This window comes from Mustela putorius, unplaced genomic scaffold (assembly GCF_011764305.1).
Source record: "Mustela putorius furo isolate JIRA1106 unplaced genomic scaffold, ASM1176430v1.1 tig00003853_pilon_pilon_pilon, whole genome shotgun sequence".
Lineage (NCBI taxonomy): Eukaryota > Metazoa > Chordata > Mammalia > Carnivora > Mustelidae > Mustela > Mustela putorius.
The window spans coordinates 50,291,439-50,314,862 of record NW_025422005.1 but is presented as its reverse complement, the minus strand read 5'-3'; the positions used below and the strand labels follow the sequence as shown (position 1 = coordinate 50,314,862).

General features: G+C 41.3%; 1 protein-coding gene across 8 annotated transcripts in view; it reads right to left on the bottom strand.

The window, feature by feature from the left end:
• The window catches only part of PATJ (PATJ crumbs cell polarity complex component), a 371,435-nt gene that overhangs the window by 26,304 nt on the left and 321,707 nt on the right, over positions 1-23,424 (bottom strand). For 7 of the 8 annotated variants that reach the window (XM_045064632.1, XM_045064627.1, XM_045064629.1 and 4 more), the window contains 7 exons: positions 17,714-17,907; positions 15,150-15,297; positions 13,957-14,043; positions 10,016-10,130; positions 9,248-9,285; positions 4,977-5,099; positions 4,139-4,243 (listed from right to left, as the gene is read on the bottom strand). In XM_045064632.1, the coding sequence (XP_044920567.1) occupies positions 4,139-4,243; positions 4,977-5,099; positions 9,248-9,285; positions 10,016-10,130; positions 13,957-14,043; positions 15,150-15,297; positions 17,714-17,907 (810 nt within the window). The remainder of the gene's footprint in view (positions 1-4,138; positions 4,244-4,976; positions 5,100-9,247; positions 9,286-10,015; positions 10,131-13,956; positions 14,044-15,149; positions 15,298-17,713; positions 17,908-23,424) is intronic. The other variant, XM_045064628.1, reaches the window with a different exon arrangement.

The following is a 23,424-nucleotide window of genomic DNA, read 5'->3' as shown; positions in this document are numbered from 1 at the left end:
AAGTAATTTTCTCAGAAACATGCTGCTGAAAAAGAGGTGCCATTTAAATCTCCTGTTCTTTTGTAAGTACCTTATACTTTTCTCTTCGGAAGTTTTAGAATGTATATAGGTATTTATCCTGCTAACTGGCTCATGGACCTTTAGATAAGGTTTATTTCTTATTTTTCTGTTTCTCATTTTGCAACTCCCATCTGTTAGATATCAGATCCCTTGAATTAATTTCATGTCTTTTTTCTCTTCTATTTTCAACTGACAGTTCAAAAGGAAGTCACTGTTCTCTCTATATTATCTTAATAAATATAACACATCTCTCTCTCCAAACTAGTAGTTGGACCCTCTTATATCAGTTTTTTTTTTAAAGATTTTATTTATTTGACAGACAGAGATCACAAGCAGGCACAGAGGCAGGCAGAGAGAGAGGGGGAAGCAGGCTCCCCGCTGAGCAGAGAGCCCGATGCAGGACTCAATCCCAGGACCCTGAGATTATGACCTGAGCCGAAGGCAGAGGCTTTAACCCACTGAGCCACCCAGGTGCCCAGTTCTTTTGTGTGTGTGTGTGTGTGGTCTGAAGAATTTTCCCAAAGGGCCTCCCAAAATACTTTGTAGACAGATGCTTAATGAATCTCCCTGATTTCAGACTCTCTTCTCCTGCCTTCCCTACTTGGAGTTGACTCCAAGCCTTTGTCCTATCTTTGTCACCACTGTTTTCATTCATTTATTTAATCAGTATCTATGATATATAACGTGCCAGGTAGTGGGGATGCTGACATTGAAATGTCTCAGATGGCTTTATTTACTGTTCCTCCCCGAGTATTGGCAGTACATTTCCTCTGCCTACTGGACATTTCCAACTACAATGTTCTCTCCCAACATCCTTTTACCATACCCCTAGTTTAGTCAGTGCTACCTCAATCCACCCATTCTGCTACATTCTTGAATGTTTGCAGAATTTCTTAATGGGCCCAAAACAAGCCTCCCAAGTTCCTTTAGTGATAAAAATCTCTGATGTGCTCTTTTTATCTTTTGTGTTCTCAAAGATGTACCAAAAAAAAATTCTAGCAGAGAGTCTGGGTTACCTGATTTTGCCCAAAAACGGTTTCATGGTCATTCTACAGATAAAAAAGCTTAACCAGACAAAACTATCAGACCAGAAAAGCAAATATAAATAGGAACATTTCAAATGACACCATGTAGCTACATCCATCTCCACTGACCAATTTATCACTGAGAATAAGAAACCATCCGACTTTAAGGGCAGTAATATCTCCCTCTTATTAACACCCAGAGACAGCAATTATACTGTGGGGAGAAGCTTCTGGGAAGTGTTGGTCGTCTCGTCCACTCTTTCCCTCTGCACCATCCTGCTGTATGCTGATTCAGACCTTAATCTTCCTTGTGCAACCAGCGGCTGCTGACTGCTTTGCATGATGCACCCTCGTAAGTCTTTTCCAAATCAACAGACACAATTACCTAACCTTCTCTACCGCTCAGCCAATGGGCTGGCTCACCTGACAATAAAAATAATTACCCAGTGCCAAGTCAGCTGTAATAACTGTACTGCTGGTACTATATACACATGGTTTTTTTTTTTCAAGATTATATTTACTTATTTGACACAGAGAGATCACAAGAAGGCAGAGAAGCAGGCAGAGAGAGAGAGAGAGAAGGGGGGGGAGCAGGCTCCCTGCTGAGCAGAGAGCCCAATGCGGGACTTGATCCCAGGACCCTGAGATCATGATCTGAGCTAAAGGCAGAGGCTTAACCCACTGAGCCACTCAGGTGCCCTGCACATTGTTTCAACTAAGGCAAATATACTATGTAACTGAAAGGCGTTTGACACAGGACATGAGAGTTTTCTGTCTAAAGCCTTTGGCAGCATGTAAACTCCACACCCATAACTGTGTAGATTATAATCCCAACGAAGTCCATTAAGCTTTTAATAACACAGGTTAGAAAATAACACTACCGGGCGCCTGGGTGGCTCAGTGGGTTAAGCCGCTGCCTTCGGCTCAGGTCATGATCTCAGGGTCCTGGGATCGAGTCCCGCATCGGGCTCTCTGCTCAGCAGGGAGCCTGCTTCCTCCCCTCTCTCTCTCTCTCTGCCTGCCTCTCTGCCTACTTGTGATCTCTCTCTGTCAAATAAATAAATAAAATATTAAAAAAAAAAAAAAAAAAAAAAAAAAAAAAAAAAAAAAAAAGAAAATAACACTACCCACTAAAGTGATTAAGGCAAGAGAGCATTTTTAAACCAAATGTCATTTCCTTAAAATACAGAAATAGGAAAAATAAGGAACTCTTTCTAAGGTATGTGAACAGTAGCAATCTGACTGAGTGAAGTGTTAATTCCGCATGGGAGAGTTTGAGTGCATTGTCATTTAAGGTGCTTCTGCAGTTAATGTTAGTTTTGCATTGTGGCTTCTCATTTCTTTGTGAAGAAGGTGGTGCCGTAAAAATTATATTGGTGTATGAAAATACTGGTAATACCTGATTTTGCTAAGGGAGACTTTTTTTTTTTTGTCTTGACATTAACTTATTGGTTCAAGTAACTTCCTTTTAAAATTCCGTGTAACTAATGGTCCATAGTCAGAGACTGAGGAGTTGCACTTTCAGGCCTCTAGGGGTCAGCATAACTCGAAGGAAGAGCAAGCCCACAAACAAGAAAAAGCAAGGCTATGCGCAGGGTCTGACCAAGAACTGATGTGAGGTGGAGGGAGGAATGTGAGGCGGCAGCATAAAGTCCACTGAAAGTGAGGACTAGGAGCAGAAAGGAAGCTGACTCTACGCCAGTCCACACAGTATTCTGGTTTGTGCTCCGCAGAAACCCAGGGACCCAAATCACTGAATAGTATGTAGCCTATCGCATAAACTCCCTTGAAACTACTGACAGTATTTTTACGATCCCCTTCATACATGCTGTACCTTACCTTTTTTTTTTAAGTATTTATTTATTTTGGAAGGGGGAGGGGCAGCGGGAGAGAGAGAGAGAATCCTAAGCAGACTCCCGCTAAGTGCGGAGTCCAACATATGGGGTTCCACCCATGACCCTGAGATCGTCACCTGAGTTGAAATCAGGAGTCGGAGCTTACCTGACTGAGCCACCCAGGTGCCCCACTTTAACTTTCATAATGTCTGTTTTGGCCTTTCGAATTTAGACCACTGAGATGTGAGAGTTAAGCACCACAAGCTGGTTTTCCCCAATGCAATGGCTTTTCAGTTTGAAGTTATTATTATATTCAAGATTTTATTTTTAAGTAATCTCCACACCCAACCCAAAGTGGGGCTCGAACTCATAACCCTGAGATCAAGAACTTCATGTTCTACTGACTGAGCCAACCAGACGCCCCCCAGAAATTATTTAAAGGCTAGAAGGATCTGAGGGGCTAGTGAGCCCTCTCTAAGGTACTAAATGGTGGGTTTTATTCTTTTCACAGGTAAACTGTTCAATACTACCTGCAGAAGTGTGGCGATTATAATCATACATTTTGGAAGAAACTCATTAGCAAAACTCACTGCAGTATCATACCTCTCACTGCCCCCTATCAATCTCAATGTGGAAGGCTGAACTATAAGGAGGGGTGATGAACAGCACACCTCCTTTCTACTTTCTGTTATATTTCCCCGTGCATCTGGACAATACTCTTGGGGACCACAGCTGATAAATAATTGTCTGCCTTATTTGATGACAACCACACAGTGAGAATTTAACAGCGCTGGCCATCATTTATGCTACGGGGAAAAAGAGCATTGTATTTTTCCCTTCCTATAAAGGGGGTGGAAGAAACTGTGTTTGGGCAGTTCGGTAACAGTTCTTGGGCATAAGAAAAGAAATCATTTCCTATTCCTCACAAACTTTGATTTACAAAAGAATGCTGGAAGCTAAAAGCCTTGTTGATTCATCATGTGAAGCAAGGAGTAATTTTTCTCCCCTTGTTATGCTTTCATATAATCATGCTCACTGCCTGTATGGGTGGCATTAAAGAATTTCTGAATAAAAATAATAATTTCTTGCTTTCAACCTTCATAATTCACATCGGCAAGCACCCCGCTGGGCGGTGATGCCTACTGCCAGTGACGCTCAATCTTTTTTGCACGCCACTTATCTGCCTCGCGCAGCTGCGCGTCCCATTGATGGCAGTACCTGTAGGATAATACGCCCGTAGGCGTTCTTTAGCAGATTAACCACGTCCGCGTGAGACAGCCCATCCAAAGGTTGCCCATTAATGCTGACAATCCGATCTCCAACCTGGAAGTACAAAAGTGGTAGAAAATCACTATCATTAAGAAAAATTAAATTTGAGGAGAATGCTTAAAATTCTTTGTAAGTCATATTTCCCATTTGTGGCTATTGTAAAGAGCCTGTGTTTCTCCTGGGTATGCATGTTCCAGAAGCATGAGGAATTTTTATGGCTTTCCCCAAACACAGACCAATCAGAGAAACAAGAAGGGGGTCAGATGTGATTAGGGGAAGGCACGGCAGGCCACTTTTGTATTTTGGCAATGGCGGTGATTCATACATCCATTCACCAGTAATAGCGGGGCACATAAATTAACTGTTCAATAAAGCTCTAATGAGGAAGCCAAATATTTTCTCCTTTATTTTTCTACCTAAGTTAAGAATAAGGGGCACTGGGGAAAAAAATCATTAAGAACGTTAATTCTTCTGGCTGAAGGACAATTCTCAGGTCAAATCTCTCTCAGGTGAAGATTAATTTTGGGTGGAATGAAGTACAAAAAATGGTTTGGAAGGCTTTGCAAATGAGCTGCAATTTCTTCCTTCATTGGGAAGCTTTGATACAAACAATAATATTTTTATATGCCCAGGGACCTAATGAATTTTAGGTGTCAACTTTCTCCAATGCATTTTGCCCTCAGCATGGGTCTCTGTTGGAATTTCAACTTTAAAATAAAGCGCCCATGGCTGCAACTTTGTCTCCCACCACATGCTGTGAGCACTTCACCATTTTCCTTCTGTTTACCTTAAGCTTCTGGGTACGAGCAGCCACACCACTGGCCTGAATCATAGCTATAAATATCGGGATATCTCCTAAGGGACTTCCTTTTCCTCCGGCAATACTGATTCCAAGGGCATCGCTGAGCTCCTAAAAAAGGAAAACACGGCGCTCATATATTTAATAAAAAAACCACAACCCGACTGGTCCCAGAGAGCTGTTGAACAAAATCCTTCCATGATGCAGGAGGCCAAGGCAACACCAGAGCAGCGCCTTTGGAATCGGAAAGAAACCTGCGTTTTCTGCTGGAGTGCTGAATTAGCTGGGGGTGGGGAGGGTCTTAAGGCGGTTCCTTAACCTCATAGAGTTTGCATCTTTATGTTGGTTTGAGGATTAAATGAGATGATAGAGTGCAGTCTTAGAAGTCTACAGAAGAGGCTCAATAAAAGGCAACAGTAGGAGTAAAAACAACAACAAAAAAATACAAAACAACCCTATGTTACTGCTCAGTTTAGTGGCCAATTTTGATGCAGACTTGGCAAGTATGTTCTCATATGGTGTTTATGATTAAACTGCCACACATATCATGCTCTTCTGGGTGTGAACAAACACACTTGGCTCTCAGGAGCTGCACGGCTGCCTTACAACAAAGGCTCCGAGAGGACGCCCGCTGGAGTGGTAAGGGAGTCCACAGAGAGAAGGGACACGCGGCGGAAAGCATTCGCGAAGGTTAGGAAGTGAGGCAGCTTGATTCACTCGGACCGTGGCGAAGCAATCCTGGCTCTTGCCCAGGTTTTCCTCACATTCGTACCCCGGGGTTAGTGTTTTAAAAACCACAGAAAGAATGACGGAGGCGTTCCGGCTCCAGCCTGGTGGCATTCACTCAACTAGAGCATCTCTCTCTTGCTGATTAAAATGGACAACTCAGTCAAGAGCAGAAAACAACTACCTGAGGCTTCGGAAAAGTAAAGAGACACACACACTGTGGGTGGGAGCCGAAACCTGGAGAGAAAGCAGGAGTGGGTGGATCTCCCCCTTGTCTTCCAGGCTGCTCTGTCCTGAGGGTGAGACCCCCCTCACCCCCCCTCCACTGCCCCCGTTGAGGAGCTAGAAAGGTGGTGACAGTGTAAGGCTCTGCTGCGGACGCCTCCCTTGCCCGATCTCGCAGGTCAGAGGAACCCGGTGAGGGAGCCCCTGGTGGCTGGAGAAGAAAGGAAGAAGCTGGAGTAGACAGACAGCCTGAGAAGAAGGGGAGCCACAGAAGTCTCTGGCTTCATTCTAAGCCACTCATGTGAGGGACAGACCCACACAGACCTGAGCTGGGAGGTGAACCATGGCTCCTGGAAAAATGAGACCGAACTCGTAGCCTGAACCCGAATGGGCTGCCTGCCTGCTAAACCAGATACATCAACACTCTTCAGAGTCTACACAGCATAACATTCCTGGGGTCCAGGATAAAATCCTAAACTACTCAGTAGGCAAAAAAAAAAAAAAAAAGTGACCAGTTTTTTTCAGCTCTTTAAAATATGCAGGATGGGGTGCTTGGGTGGCTCAGGCGGTTTAGCGTCTGCCTTTGGCTCGGGTCATGATCAGGGTCCTGGGATCAAGCCCGAGTTGGGCTCCTTGATCTGCGGAGAGCGTGCTTCTCCCTCTGCCTCTGCTCATGCCCTCTCTCTCTCTCTCAAATAAGTAAATAAATAAATAATGAAATTGCAGGATGGTTGAAAGTAAAAATTACACTATTGTTTGGTGGGGTTCTCAGTTTATGTAAATGTAAACATATGAAGACTATGGCATAAATTAGTGGTGTGGGTGGGGTAAAGGGGCTTATATAGTAGCAAGACTCCTAGCGTTTTAATTGGTTATTTAAAAATATATACAGCTTAGTGTGCTTCAAAGATTTTACCTCATAAAGTTTGAAGATGGGAAAAGAACAAATGACAACCAAAACCATATATGGAAAAGCTTTAAAAACTCATGCCACAGGGGCTACTGGGTGGTTCAGCTGGTTTAGCAACTGCCTTTGGCTCAGGTCATATTTTTTGAAGGTATCAATAGCAAAGCAATGCATGCAAAATGGCAAGATGTGTTTCATCACAAAAGTTTCTGCTTGGAACGTGTTTGGAAGAATATGGTTATTGGGAGCAGGCTTTTTATAAAAACCTGTTTTAAAAAAAAGTGGTTGAAATGACTAAAGAAACAAAATTATATCTAGCTATCTATATCTATCTATCTATCTATCTATATATCTATATTTTTTAAAAAAAGATTTACCCATTTATAAGCCTGAGTGGGAGAAGGAAAGGGAGAGAGAGACTGAGCCGACTTCGCTGCTGAGCTTAGAGACTGACATGGGGCTCAACCCCACTGCTGTGAGATTATGATCTGAGCTGAAACCAAGAGTCAGAAGCTCAACCAACTGCACCACCCGGGCACCCCTATAAAATGATATTTTATAAACCCTGGAATGAGGAGAAATTTATGGAATAATTTGGCTTTGTTCAAATCCATCATAATGCTTTCATAATTTATCCATAATTATGTACACGTTGGCAGATTTAACTTTCCCATCATAGGAACATCTGAGTTACCCCTTGGTGGAAAGATACTAGGAACAAATGAAGGAAATTTACTTCAAATTGTAATTAGTAATAACGGATGCCACTTCTTGGACATCTATGACACACTAGGTACTATGCTAAGTACACTACTTGCATTATCTCACTTAATCCACAGTTAAGATTGACCTTGTGAGGTAAATGTTGTCATCCCCAGGCCACAGATGAGAAAACCTGCATAACTTGCTGAAGGTCATAGAGTTGATAAATGGTAGAGAGTCTTCAAACACAGTGATGATTGATTCCAGAGAACTAAGCTATGCTGGGTTGTCTCTTCACTGCAGTTGAACCATGATTATAACAAGGTCATCATTTCTTTGTAAGTACTTCTTGAATCCCAAATTTAATGGTTGAAAGTGATCAGAATAAAAGTAATTTCCAATATTCTGGATATCACACAGGAGTCTGAAAATCAGGATTGACAACTTTATGAATTTAAATACAACTCACCCAATCTTTTCAAGAAGGCAATTTAGCAATATGTGTAAAAGCCTTTAATAAGTGTGGCTTTTGACTCAACAACTGCATTTCTAGGAATGAGTCCTCAGGAAATTACCCATGATATAGACAGAAAAAGAAAAACAAAGATGTTGCTATAAAAGAGCAAAAGTTGAGGGGTGCCTGGGTGGCTCAGTGGGTTAAAGCCTCTGCCTTCGGCTCAGGTCGTGATCCCAAGGTCCTGGGATCGAGTCCGGCATTGGGCTCTCTGCTCAGCAGGGAGCCTGCTTCCTCTTCTCTCTGCCTGCCTCTCTGCCTACTTGTGATCTCTGTCAAATAAGTAAATAAAATCTTAAAAAAAAATAAAAGAGCAAAAGTTGAGAAATGTGCTGTTTAGTAGGACGAAGTTGATTTAAGTATAGCACATTTATATGATGGAATACTATGCAATCCATAAAAACCAGGCTGTGTGCTGTAAAAAAAAAATACTAGCATGGCTGAAATTTCATCCTTTAAAGTGAAGAAGACAGGGGCACCTGGGTGGCTCAATTGTTTAAGTGTCTGATTCTTGATTTCAGCTTAGGCTGTGATCTCAGGGTCCTGGGATCAGGTCCCCCATCAGGCTCCATGCTTGGCATGGAGTCTGCTTGAGATACTCTTCTTCCCACCCCCCACAACTTCTGCTCACATATACTCTCTCTCTAATAAATAAATAAGGTCTTTAAAAAAAAAAAAGTGAAGGGGCGCCTGGGTGGCTCAGTGGGTTAAAGCCTCTGCCTTCGGCTCAGGTCATGATCTCAGGGTCCTGGGATCGAGTCCCGCGTCGGGCTCTCTGCTCAGCAGGGAGCCTGCTTCCCTGTCTCTCTCTCTGCCTGCCTCTCCGTCTACTTGTGATTTCTCTCTGTCAAATAAATAAATAAAATCTTAAAAAAAAAAAAAAAGTGAAAAAGACAAGCTATCGAAGTATGTTTAATATAATACCATTTTTTTTCCTTTGGTTTGTTTCATAGAACTTAAACACATGCACAAAACACAGTGGATGGGACATACCAAAAAATTCACAATGGTTTTCTCTGTGCCTTTACTGTATTATCCCAAGTCTGTTTCTTAACACAGACCATTTATTGCCTTTAGTAACTTAAAAGAGCACACTTTCAATCCAACAAATTGTACTGAGGAAAAAATACACATTTTAAGGGAAGTAGAACACAAATCAGAAAAATAGCAAAATTAATGACCTACCCTGACGATCTCAACAGTCCTTGGTCCCATATCTGTGCCTATAAATAATGAAGCAACACAATTAACTTTTTAATATAAAGAGATAACACAGCTAGGATTTAATATTCTCCTATAAAAATATTACTATTAAGAAAATAGTATCATTTTCTAGGTCTTTCAAGAGAGAATACAAATAGGTTTTATATACTTTCTCAAAATCCAAACTGGTGACTATTGGTTAGGGGCTATTTTAAGAGGCCCTCTGTCTGAGGTAGATGTGGTCATAATCACGTGGTCCGACAGAAGCTGAGGGAGGTACCAGCAGCTGCCCAGGATATGAGCCTAAATGGTTTGGGGGATGGGCTATTTTTGTGTCACTGTACATTTTCCTGCCTTAATAGAAAACAAGCCTCTCCTCAAGGAAAGGCTTGAAAAGACCCCTTGCCTTGCCCCAACTGCAAAGGTATATATGTTTTTTACTTTCCTCAAGTGACCTGTCATTTGAAATTTTTCTCTTTGGGAAATAGTTTTCCTTTATGAAGTAGCTTCGATTTCCGCTTTCCTGTTTTTCATGTGATTTGTGTACAGTTAAAGGCATATTCCCAAAATGAGTCTCTATGGCTTTCCTTCCTTTAGAACAGGCTTTCATCAAGCTTGGGGCTTAGGTGCACATATTTGAAGATTTCAACGTATCTGAATTGAGGGTGAAGAATTGTTTTTTAAAAATATTATTATTTTTAAAAATTGGGGTCACAGGAGAGTTTTGCTAGAGGTGTGTCCAAGTCATACCTGAACTTTTGGGGGAAGGATCTGGAGCTCTTTTTGTGCCGACCAGGTTTTGCAGGCTGGTGATGACAGGAGCCAGGGAGGGATGGAAGCTGCTGTGGGTGCTGTGTTGGCTTCCCTGGAAAGAAAGCCTGTCGTCAGCTGTGCTCAGACACTGACTTGGTCTTAAAAATTCAGACTTAATATTTTAATTACTTAAATAGCCATAACCATGTGACAGAAAATTCTGTAGAGCCTAAAAGAGAAAACAGAAGTGACCCCTACTCACATTCTTACCTCTCTAACCCAATCCCATTTGACATTTTTCCATTGCCTCCTCTCTTATATGAGCTTTTATATATGGTTTCAATCATCAGGACAGAAAACATGCAATAGTTTAAGCCTTTCTTGCTCCCCACGAAATAAAAAAAACATTTTCCTAGATTTTTAGTGTTTATATATAATCAGTTAATAGCACTACGTGTCACTTGGGGCTATAGTCAACATTTATTACCTTATTACCCAAATTACATGATCTATTTTGCTAAAACAACTATCATAAAATCTTGACTAAAAGAAACTTTCTCCTCAGTTATAGGAGAAAGCAGCAAATATGAAGGGAATATATTGTTTTAGGAATGGGTTAAATTTTTTTTCTCAGAGATTTTCCTGGAGTCAGTGGTAATTGAACCCAATCTGTTACACTTCCATTATTGTCCTTTTATTCATTTAAATATATATTTGAGGTCTACATTTTATAGACATGTAAGGCTAGTAGCTAGTCAATAAGAATCATATACACAGTGGAGGACCTTTCCAATGCAGAAAGTAATGTAAACCTCCTTACCCAAAAAAGTAACCAATAATGAATAAAGAATGTTTTCTACCAAATTATCAAGGTTATGCCTAATTGCCTCAAAATTTTAAGCTAAACCTAAGATCACAATTATAATCTGATAAATTATAATATGGTCCATTTTCTTAGTTCTATGATGTAAGTTAATATTTTGATTCCTTAAATATGAAAATATTCAAACATACAGAAAAGGTGACTTATACAGTAGACATTCATATGCATGCCACCTAGATCCCACCATCAATATTTTGCTGGATTTTCTTTATCACATAACCACTCATCTATTCACCAATTTTTAAAAATTCATTTCAAGTAAGTTACAGACATCATACACTTCACAATGGGTATATATATTTAAAGGAGTGTTTTCTATATTTTCCTGAAAGGATAGGATTTAAATCAATAGTGCTATAATATTCAGAATTGAGGGAGTACAGCACATTATAATGTTTGCTAAAAAAAAATCTTAGAACAATGTGTTTACCACAGCCTTTATAAATATGAACTGTGCCTGGAGGGGTTCCCTCAGTTATCCGAGGAAAAGATTTCTCAAGTGATTTTCCGTACACATCTTCCTCTGCAGAATACAGGCACTTTTTTCTGGTTGGTGGGGAAAGATTTTTGTAAAAAAGAGGCCCGGTGGCCCCAAGAACAGAAGATTCCCCTTAATGAACCCACTTTCTCTAGGCCAAGTCTAACAAATGATAATTCTCCTTGGCCCTCAGAAGACGACGTTTACCTCCCTATCTTATAATTGCCTAGAAAGGGGGCACCTGGGTGGCTCAGTGGATTAAGCCGCTGCCTTCGGCTCGGGTCATGATCTCAGGGTCCTGGGATTGAGTCCTGCGTCCGGCTCTCTGCTCAGCAGGGAGCCTGCCTCCTCCTCTCTCTCTCTCTGCCTGCCTCTCTGCCTACTTGTGATCTCTGTCAAATAAATAAATAAAAAATCTTAAAAAAAAATAATAATTGCCTAGAAAGAAATATGCGCCCCTACAGGGTCTGAAGGTAGAAATGTTTGGGAATGGGATCCTCTTTTTCTCTGGTTAGGTCATGGGCTGGTCTTCAGCTCTGGATAATGGAAGACATTTCCTTTTCACAGCTGGCTATGAGCCTTCTTTCAATGAGCCAAATATCAATGTAGACTCTCAGATCACCTCAGCCAAAATTTTAAGGACAAAGTAAGGATAAAACATATTTACTATTTTTCTTAAAACTGAATTAAACTTCTACCCCCAAAGGTAAAAATTCTGTGCAAGAAGGTTAGATAAAAGTGTTTGATACTGGAGCGCCTGGGTGGCTCAGTGGGTTAAAGCCTCTGCCTTCGGCTCAGGTCATGATCCCAGGATCCTGGGATTGAGCCCTGCATCGGGCTCTCTGCTCAGCAGGGAAACTGCTTCCCTTCCTCTCTCTCTGCCTGTCTCTCTGGCTACTTGTGATCTCTGTCTGTCAAATAAATAAATAAAATCTTTAAAAAAAAAAAAAGTGTTTGATACTTTGTCTTAGGTTTCCAAAATAGGACAGCTCATGTTCATAGATCAGCTAATTGGTGATGATGGTTTTATTGACATTTAATAATAGAGCTTCTAAATTTGTTAGCTCTGTATTTAACCTGAGTGTGAACTTTATTAATCACTAAGACGTTCTTACACATGTTCCTCAAGGACAGAAATCTAGTTCTATCTACTACCTCATCCTTCAGTTCAAACTTTTCTTAAAATGTTGGAATTCTTTGTATCCCTTTGGGATTTTGCATATGCTGTTCCATCTGTCTGGGATCCCTTCTCCCTCTTTTCAACCTATCAAACTCCTTGTGGAATGAGATCCAATGGAGCCTCCTCTCTGGTACCCTCCTATATTCTCCAAGGAAGAAAAATTTTATCCCCAGTATGGTTCAGTCTGAATTCTAACCTGCGTACAACAAGGCTTTAGTGAAATCACTCAACAAGCGAACCTCCCACTAAGAAAGAAGCTGAGACAACTATTTTTGCATCTTAAGTTTCCACTGTTAATACAAGTTTGCTCAGACTCATCATCAACCATTTGTTCCTGGAGTCCCACCACAGCTCTGAGTCTTAGTGCCCATGATATTTGCTGCTCATTGCACTGGCCAGAAATGAAAGAGAAAACATATTCTAAGCTTAACATGATGTTTACTGGGTTTCACTGTTTTGCAGATTCTCTAAGACAAGACAGCTTGTCTGCGATCCTAGCTGAACAATGGTATTTTTACCCATTTTCTAACACCAATGAAGCATTCCAGAAACACCTGTGGGCTAATCACTAACTCAGAAGGACTTTTGAACAAAAGCTCTGGAGAGGCTTTAAGTCTAAGGCAACCAGGGAGAAGACCAAAACTCATGCTTTTCACCTCAAAAAAAAAAGCTCATCCATAACTCACAAAGGAGATGGAGGTCACAAGTTAAGTTTCTACAGCTTCATTATGTACCAAATGGGACAAATATGTAGTCTACCATCTTGATTTTGTCAGCCATTATAATGAAGACAAAACTAAAACCCCAAACTTTGAAATATACTTTGTTAAATACAAAAAGTGGCACTTACATCAGCCTTGCAAATAAACGCAAGATGTTTGCTAACCTACAAAATATCACCCATTAAGGCCTCCCTCTCAGAGAAACCCCTACACTTCGCTCTCTTAGGAATATGCCATTAATTGCCCTCAGCATGTGTGAGTGGCTATTCACAAGTTAACTTTACAGCAATATTTAATTGAATGAATGGAACAATGTTGTGCTAATGAGGGTCAAATTGCCACCAGATGTTGCTTCTTTCTTTTTTTTTTTTTTAAATAAACACAGCTGTGTACATGCATGCATGCGTAGGCAATACAGAACTACTAGTGGACGAGAAAAGTGGTTCTAAGGAAACACTGGTGAGCAATAAAGAAGAGAAAAATCTAGGGATTAACGAATATTAATAAATTTCCATTCCACCTTTCATTTTTATTTCAAACACATTAAAATGCACTGAACATGGTGTTGTGAATATGCTGTCTAGTACACATTATTTCCAATCATTTATGAAATGGGGGGCTTTCTCCCAGTGGGGATAGGTGAGTGAGTCAGTCTGATGGGAGGCCATCAACAACCTGACTATTCTGTGAGGTCTTCCTCGAGGAGGTCCAGGAACCAGCTCGGAGTCTTCCAATCTCTAGCTGCACCAGCCCCTGTGCACACTTGGGAGGACAAGAAGAGAGGTAAGAAACAGCATTCACATGCTAAATTATCATGGCAGAGCTTCCATTCATCTCTGCACCAAAAACTGTAAATGGGTGGAAAACAAGAGGGGTTAAAGGTAAATCAGTAATCAAAAAAAAAAAAAAACCAAAAAAACCCCACACAAAATAACAAAATTCACCAACTCCGTGGTATTCACTTCGTAACTTCATGACTTTTTTAACTATGGTAAGAGGATTACATTTCAATTCTCTTCCTTCTCCCTTCTGATGAAAGTATTCACAAGCAGTGAAATAATGAAGAAAAAGTGGTGAACGGAGGACAGAAAAATCATAGAGATAATTTACAGATAACAAATTCCCTTGTAAGTCGTAACTCATAGCTGACTATACTAGGAAATCAGGATTTTAAAATAAACAAGGTTCATTTGTCTTTGCAAAAGCTTCCACAGCTATGTGTGAAACAGTGTGAAATGCAGCTGGTTACAGCTGAATGGAAATTTACAAGAATTTTTATTAATCAGTTTCCTCCAAGGGAGGCTGTGTCCATGCGGCAGAGACACTTGGAAGGGAACTCTGAACCTAGCCTCTACAACTTCGGTGAGAAACAGCATCGGTGGTGGGAAAACCACTCAAGCAGATCCTTGTCATCCTGGACACCCTGCTTTACTTTTTCAAACTTCATTTGTGAAACGGAAATTGGTCTAGATAATCTTTTAATGGTCCCTCCAGCAATAAAAGCTGAATTTGGTACATTCATGACAATATAGCTTTAGAGAGAGAAGGATGAATTTTTTGACGCCGGGAGAACTTACCCACATCTAATGCATTTAGAGCATTTAGAGGGTAATCATGGGTACCTGGTTTCTCACAAGCAGAAAAAGTAGCTCAGAAATCCTCCAAGAGGTTTCTTGTCAGTCCTGTTAGTCAATATAATAGCTTTCTTGTAAAGCTATTTATGATGGGGTAAAATAACCAGAGATTAGCTCTCTCGTGAAAACTAGAGTTAGTATAAAGTCAACCCATTTTATCACCAAGCTAGATTAGAACGGTTCCCTCTGGACTTCAGTTATACCAGCCGGGCCGACAGCAGCCCGAGGACTCACCTTGAGGACAGTGGCCACCGTCTCCTGTGAGGCATTTCTCATGTCCTCCCCGTTCACAGATAAGATCTGATCTCCCTGAATCAGTCTCCTATCCAGGTCTGCAGCTCCACCTTTGACGATGTCAGAAATAAACACTCCATTTCCATTTCTGCAGATACCACCAAGCAGCGGGGAATGGCATGGTTTAGTATTCCTGAGTCAGTCTGTGATTACCGACATTCTATACTGTTTCACTAAATCCTCAAGCTTGGAATAAGGGTCCCCCCAAACCATCTCATCCAGTAATATCTACTAACATCCCACATGATAAACCTCAGAGTGCTTGCCCTTTAAATAGTTTATACCTATTTATGCTTCCTACTGTAATATTCATTTCTATCAGCCCAAGGGCATCATTTCTGCAAGAGGATAATCTTAAGTGAAATGAAATGGAAATTCACTTTAAAAAGTAGAGTTAAGTACTCTTAAAATATACAAGTTGTTTCCTTACCGATCAGCTTAATTATTAGCATAGAATCTGCTTCTAGTTTCTCACCCTCCCTATTCCTTCCCTTATGATGGTTTTAATTATATTTACTTGTCTGAGGAGTAAATAAATGTAGGTCTCAAAGTTCAAGAGGATAGGAAGTGGAGAAAGAGGTCGAAAAGTCTCCCTCTCACCTCTGTTCCCCAGCCCCCATGTTCCTTTTCCAGAGGTAACCAGTATGTTACCTTTTTCTTGTGTATCTCCTAGAGATATTCTGTGTATACATTAGCAAATGCATGTATGTACAGCGCATATGTGTGTGAACAGATACACACACACATACTCTTCTCCAGAGTTTTTTCTTCCAGTTTTATCTTTTTCAACTGATACTCCCTCGGATTGGGCTTTATGAGCACTTGGGGGTTCCTCACTGTTTTTTTTAGGGCTGTATACTATTCTACAGATGTTCTTCAATTTCATGATAAGTAAACTATTAATAAAGAAGACACAGGTTACTGTCATTCACTAGCTATAGCAAACAATGTGCAACGGATACCATTGTGAAATGGCTAAGTCAAAGAATCACCAACATGAGAACTTAAGCACCTGAACCTTCGCAATGGAAATTTCTGGGCTCAGGAGTATGAATGTTCCTTACAAACTCAATCTGAAATACTAGTGCTGTATGAAGAGTGTAGGAGACAATAAAGTAAAAGGAGACAATAAAGTAAAAAACCATTCCTCTACGCGGAATCTCCCCAGGCATGTGTATGTCACAACCAGGAAGCAAACTTCAACACAGGTTTTGTCAGGTGTGCAGTGAGTTTATTTAGAAACAGGAGTCTCCGCTTTTCTGGTTTAAAATGCATTTTCAGAGTGATGATTTAATGGTGCTGAAGAATAAGACCACGACACCATGATACTTGGCACAAGGTCAGTGCTCTCAAAAATTGTCTCCAATGTTTTTATTTCAATAATGGCTTGGATGGGGCACCTGGGTGGCTCAGCAGGTTAAGCCTCTGCCTTCGGCTCAGGTCATGATCCCAGGGTCCTGGGATCAAGCCCTGCATCAGGCTCTCTGCTCAGCAGGGAGCCTGCTTCCTCCTCTCTCTCTGCCTGCTTCTCTGTGATCTCCGTCTGTCAAATAAATAAATATAAAAAACCAACTTCAGTTCTTCCTAAGAAGATGGCTGATAACCATTAAGGCCATATTGGGGTGTCACCTGGAAACCCTGCAGCCCTGTTGGAATAGACACTAAATATCGAAAATCAGTAAACCACAGGAGCTGGAATTGCAGTTTTAAGAGATTACTTACTTCTCTTACCTACTACTGTTATTCGATAATGCCCATCAAATGGGTAAGCAGCACAGACTTCAGAAGAAAGGCCCAGCCAACAGGATCCACATACATTTTTGTTGCAAGTTATTGTTTTAGGGGCCTCTTTCTTAATGAACACTACATTAATGAATAATTTACATTTGTCTCTCAAATATATCTATTCAGCTAATTTTTGAAACTCACCAACTAGTTGTAGGTAACATAGCATGAAATTCACATGGTAGTATCTGTTGATATTAACTGTTTCTTGGCTAGGTGGCTTTAATTCACCCCATGCAAGTCTTAGAGCTAAGGGACTCCAAGGTAAAAAATACTTTTAAAATTAATTAATTAATAGACATAAAGAGAGAGGGAACACAAGGAGGGGAAAGGGAGAAAGCAGTCTTCCTGCTGACCAGGGAGCCCGATGTGGGGCTCATTCCCAGGACCCTGGAATCACAACCCGAGTCGAAGGCAGATGCTTAATGACTGATCCACCCAGATGCCCCTGAAAAAACCTTTTTGATTCTGTTCTTATTCTATATGGGAACAAATACAGTTTGTGTTGTTTGGGTTTTGAGTTCTATCTTCATATGACACACTTTTCTTGGTTAAGATCTTGCTCTGAAACATGACTTAGGTCACTCTAATATTTATAAATAGGTTAATTTTAGAAACCTTATCATTAGTTTACATAAGACTTTCTCAGCTGGTGTTCATAGGCTCCCTAGGCCTCCGGGGAGACAGGCCAATCTGTTCTAGAACTTGTATTTCCTTACCGTTTCCCAACGATGCTCAGACCCAGTCCTCGGCCAGCCTTTTTCTGCAGATCCACCGGGAAAATCTCCAAGTTCTCCTCATCCCTGTAGTGTGCTTCATCTCTATACACCACCAGTCGTACCTTCTGGGGGGTCTGCCTCAGGGCTGTGATGGCTTCTTCGTGGCCGGCGCTCCTCAGGTCAACCCCATTAACCTGGAACAACGGGCATCTGAGATGGGCTGCTGACAGCAGAGCCCTCTATACCTGCTCTGTCTGCTGAACTCCTTAATCTAACCAGTGAAAAACCTCTAGAAATTTTCAGCCATTCCCAAAGCACCAAGGCAGTGGCTACTACTAGTAGTAGCTGTTTCACATATAAGGGAGGTTAACTCTTATACTCTTCCCACCCCCCAAAAGGTTAGTGCACACAATAATGCAATTTTGCATAGCTGTGAACTTTACTATGGGATCAACATGGTTGGGGAGGGAGGGCGAGAGGGAGCAGGATGGGTGGAAAGGGCTGACTGGCTCATTTAACTGAGGTCAAAAGGGAAATAAACATTAGTGTTTGGTCAGCATTTTTAGACTCCATTTGCTTATTGAATTTGACATCCTCACTCTTAATTGCAAACATCACAACTACTTTGGAATAAGTAGGAATGAAATGAGAGACTTTCCACAGTGTCAAAATCCCCTTCAGGTACACTCTTCTGAACCTGGATCCGAGTGAGAACAAACAGGACATGAGTTAGAGGCAAACTATCCTGGAAACAGCACTGAGGAAAGCCATGGCTCTGTTTCTGGCAAATCATGTGAATCTGGACAACCCATGTAACCTCTAAGACTCTGTTTCCTCATCTGACAGTGGTTAAGAGATCATAGTTAACTTACCTACTTACTTTGTTTATTTAAAGATTTTATTCATTTATTTGAGAGAGCGTGAGTGAGAGAGCACACAAGCAGGGGTGGGGGGAGAAGGATAAGCAGACTCCCTGCTGAGCAGGGAGTCCGATGCGGGGCTCGATCCCAGGACTCTGGGATCTGTCTGCTGAAGGCAGACGCTGAACCGAGCCACCCAGGTGCCCCTTATTTATTTTTTACTTAACAAATGTTTGTGTAGTGCTTGTGAATTAGCCCTTTATCAATATTTAGTCATTTAATCCTTACACTAACTCTCTGAAAAGGTGCCATTATTATTTTACGGACGAGGAAAGTAAGGCATGGAGAGGCTAAGAGACTTGGCCAAGGTTACAGAGCAAGCAGATGGAGGTGTCACAGTTTGAACCCAGACTGTCTTCCCACCTTTAGTCTCTATATTATTCTGCCTCAACTTCCTCTCAGAAGGAGTTCCTGGAGCCCCTGTCACAGAATCAGGCAGTGCTGTGGGTGAGTGGATTTAACACAAGGGAGAAACTGAGGAGCAGAACGGCTGAGGACTCAACGGGAGGGAGTCATGGGTCACTCCATCAAGGTCACAGCTAGGAAACGAGCCAAAGGGAAGAACAAGCCCAGGTCATGGACAGGGGAGTATAACAGAATGGAAGAGTACTATCATGATGCTGGTTCTCCTCCACGTTCTAGTCCATCCCTGTGTGTGCTGGGCAGGTCGGGCTTATCTCTGCTCCTCCATTCCTTCATCTGTCCAGTGAGGGGTTGGTCTCAGGCTTCCCCCATTCTAACATTCCAAAGATGAATGACTTGGGGCATGAGGAATGGTTACAGACAAGGGAGAAGAGAGCAATGAGCCCTTCCTGGAGAAGGTGAGTTTTGAGCTATTCTTTGAAACTGATTCGGTGAACCAGAAAAATGTTTTAAAAGCCTAATTTTCAAGCTGTATCCCCCCACCCCCCAACCCTTCTGGTATATCTTGGGTCTGTGTTCTCACTTAGATTAACTACACCCAGCATGACAGTGGTTAAGGGATGCCTGGCTGCCTTGGCCAGCAGTGCACATGACTCTTGATCTGAGGGTTGTGAGTTTAAGCCCCACACTGGGCGTAGACCTTACTTAAAAAAAATTTTTTTAAACCAAAGAACAGTGGTTAAGCATGGGTTTTGAATACAGATGGGCTTCAGTTTGAGTGCTCATTCTAACTTACTCTGTGAAACCTCAGATAATTACTTAAGCTTCAACTGTGTCCTGTATGAGTTGGAGACAGTATCTACTTAGTGTTGTTAGAATTACCTGAAGTATACCCTCTAACGCCCTGGGCATAGGACTTGGCCCACAGTTAAGCCCAGTGTAAGTTACAAGTTGGGAATTTACAAGGGAATGAAGTAACCCGAGTCAGGACTGTTTTCTGTCAAGCGCCAGCATCCACTGTTAACTTCAGGCCCATGCTGCATTCTCAGTGTTCCAGAGGTAAATCCATAGAACAAAGGGGGAAAACAGCGCCTCTAGAAAATGTGGCCTGAGCGGATTATTTTCCCATATTCCAATAGATGGCGCACAAGACCACTTCTGTTAATCCACTGCACCATAGTACTTCCAGGGGTAGAAGGTAAAGTCTCTTCAGCCTCTAAAATACCTTTTCAAAATCCCTAACAAATTATACATCCAATAAGAAGCACTGTCATGAAACTAATATTATAAAACCAATTTATATTAAATTCCAGCATTAAGATGCTTGCTCAAATCCAAGTGATTTGCTCCAAGTTCATAGCTTTCATTTCCTCCTCTGCTTATCAAGAGGCACCACTAAATGCACCAGTAATCGTTAAGAAAAATATCGCTGTGTAGCTTCAATATTGTGGAGTGAAGTATTGCCTTAAGTGCCTTACAGAAGCACTATATGCATTATTTAGAGCACTGATTGTAGGAGTGGTAATAGCAGGGCTCCCTATTTGAGACAAAGAGCCATAGGAGGCCCCAGTTGTCAATGGGAGTGTATCACGTTGCTTGGGCAGGACGAGGAAGTGGGTGAATCACTGCTTTGGAAGGAAAGAATCACCAAACCAGGCAGTAGTTCCTTGCTATTTTAGTTCACAGGGAAAACCAGGCATTAGCCTTCTACTCTTTCTGTTCCCACTTGTACAAAGATAGAAGAGAATAATGGAGGTAGGGGTAGGGTTAGATGAGGGACTTTGTTTGTTTTAGAAAGACAGACTGAATGTGCATGTGCCTGTGGCAGTGGAGAAAGGCAGAGGGAAAGGGAAAGGGAGAATCTTAGGCCGGCAGCACATTCAGTGCGGAGCCCAATGCAGGGCTCGATCTCACAACCCTGAGATTATGACTTGAGCTGAAATCAAGCCTGAAACTGAAGAGACTGAGCCTCACTCTAGTGCCCCGAGGGACTGACTTTAAAAGCAGAGTCAGAAAGAAGTCAGTCTATGCTAATTATAGAATCATTAATCTTGCCATGCTAAAACATTACTGGACTATATCTTTGTAAGCAAAAACTGGTTTGTCCCAGTTGTTTTTTTGTTTGTTTGTTTGTTTTTAAAAAAGATTTATTTATTTATTTGACAGAGACACTGTGAGAGGGAAGACAGGCACGGGGAGTGGGAGAGGGAGAAGCAGGCTTCTCCATGGAGCAGGAAGCCTGATGTAGGATGTGATCCCAGGACCCTGGGATCCCAGGACCTCGGGAGCTGAAGGTAGACACTTAACAACTGAGCCACCGGGCGCCTGGGTGGCTCAGTGGGTTAAGCCGCTGCCTTCGGCTCAGGTCATGATCTCAGAGTCCTGGGATCGAGTTCCGCATCGGGCTCTCTGCTGAGCAGAGAGCCTGCTTCCCTCTCTCTCTCTGCCTGCCTCTCCATCTACTTGTGATTTCTCTCTGTCAAACAAATAAATAAATAATCTTTAAAAAAAAAAAAAAAAAAACTGAGCCACTTAGGTGCCCCCCAACTGTTTTTTTTTTTTTTTTTTTTTTTTTTAAAGCAATCTTTATGCTCAACATGGGGCTGGAACCCAAGATAAGAGTTGTGTGCTCTACTGACTGAGCCAGCCGGGTGCCCAATGGCTTGTCCTAATTTTAATATGAGGATAGAATTAAAGCCAGGAAAGGCCAGCTGCCAATGTGGAGTACTCCTAAGCAGAAAGGTTACTGTCTCGAAAGCACTGGTGCAGAATTCTCTGGTTTCATGGTCTTGAAAGATACCACTGAAGCTGGCCTGTCTTCTTAAGGCAAAGCTGCAGGCCACAGGCTGATTATGCTTCATTATGCATCTATACACATCAACCACAACTAGAACGAGTCCAAATGTGGGGCCTAAGCTGCTTAAAAGGAAACGTGTTACTTGACCAAACAGCTATTTCTTAACTAAACACACCATATACTCTTGTACCGCCTGGGGTAAAAGAACAGCCTGTCCTCACCAATAAAAAATAATAATAATAATAACAACTTTTCAGTTGACACACAATGTTACATTATGTCCTGATCATCTTTAATGAGAAGTGTAGACCATCAGTCCATATTGGGTAATATAATTCAGTTGGGTACCAGGAAATGGTTTGAGTTTTCAATTTCTCCTTCCACTTAATTGCTTTCTTCATGTTAACCTGTCCTGAGTGTTTGCTTGTAGATGAATATCCTTTATGGAAGACAGCAGCTACAGCTGCGCTCTATCCAATATAAACAGATAGAGTTTTTAAAAGTTTTTTATTGAGGTATAACATTAAGAAATAAAATATATTTATTTATTTATATATTTATTTTTAAAGATTTTATTTTATTTATTTGACAGACAGAGATCACAAGTAGGCAGAGAGGGAGGAAGAGAAAGGGGGAAGCAGGCTCCCTGCCAAGCAGAGAGCCCGACGCAGGGCTCGATCCCAGGACCCTGAGACCATGACCTGACCCAAAGGCAGAGGCTTTAACCCACTGAGCCACCCAGGAGCCCCAAAATAAAGTATATTTCAAGTGTACAATTTATACGTGAATTTATGTCATTTAAACCTATACAACCATCACCGTAATCAAGGAAATGCATATATTAGATTTAGTTTCAAGTGATCATTATAGAATCATTCATGGGCTTACAGATCACACAAGTATCTAGGCGTGTGTGCATCTGTACTCTTGAATATTCAATCTATTTATTTTACAAAGCCAATTACGATAACACCAGTTAATCAGAAAACCTGAGGAAAAAAAAAAAAACCTCAAAACTTCTGACCACTAAAAAAACGGTGCTGTATGCTAAAGCAGTCAAGCCAATTCCCAAAGAGGTCTTGCTTATTTTTCTAACCTCATACACTTGTGCCTTAATGAATGTACTGGGAATATGTCCTAATCCAATGATGAAGCACAGTAAAAGTCTGCAGAGAAACCCTGAATTTAATTTGCAATGAGCCTGGCTTCTCCTTTAACTCCTTCTTGCCTATATTTTCTGCCCTTAATTGTATCTGTGGTTTCATCTTGGGAGGCAGACTTGAACTACCAAAGGGAAAATAAAATGCTATGATGTCATTCACAATGTGCTATATTAAAGTTGCAAAGCAAAAATGCACATGCCCACCATAAAATGTTAACTATTCAATTAAATTCATCCAATGAAAGAAATAAATGTTGCCTAAAGGTTTCACACCATCAAAAAAGCTCTTTCGTTCCACCTACCAGAATGCCTGGCATTGACCTGCCATTCATCCGTTCCCTGGTTCAGACAATGCCTGCCTTGGCATTTTTTTTTTTTAAAGGCTTTAATGCCTTTGCTAATTAAGAGTCCATTTAAAAGAGGCAAGCTAATCATTCTGACTTATTAATAAGTACCATGTACCTCCTAA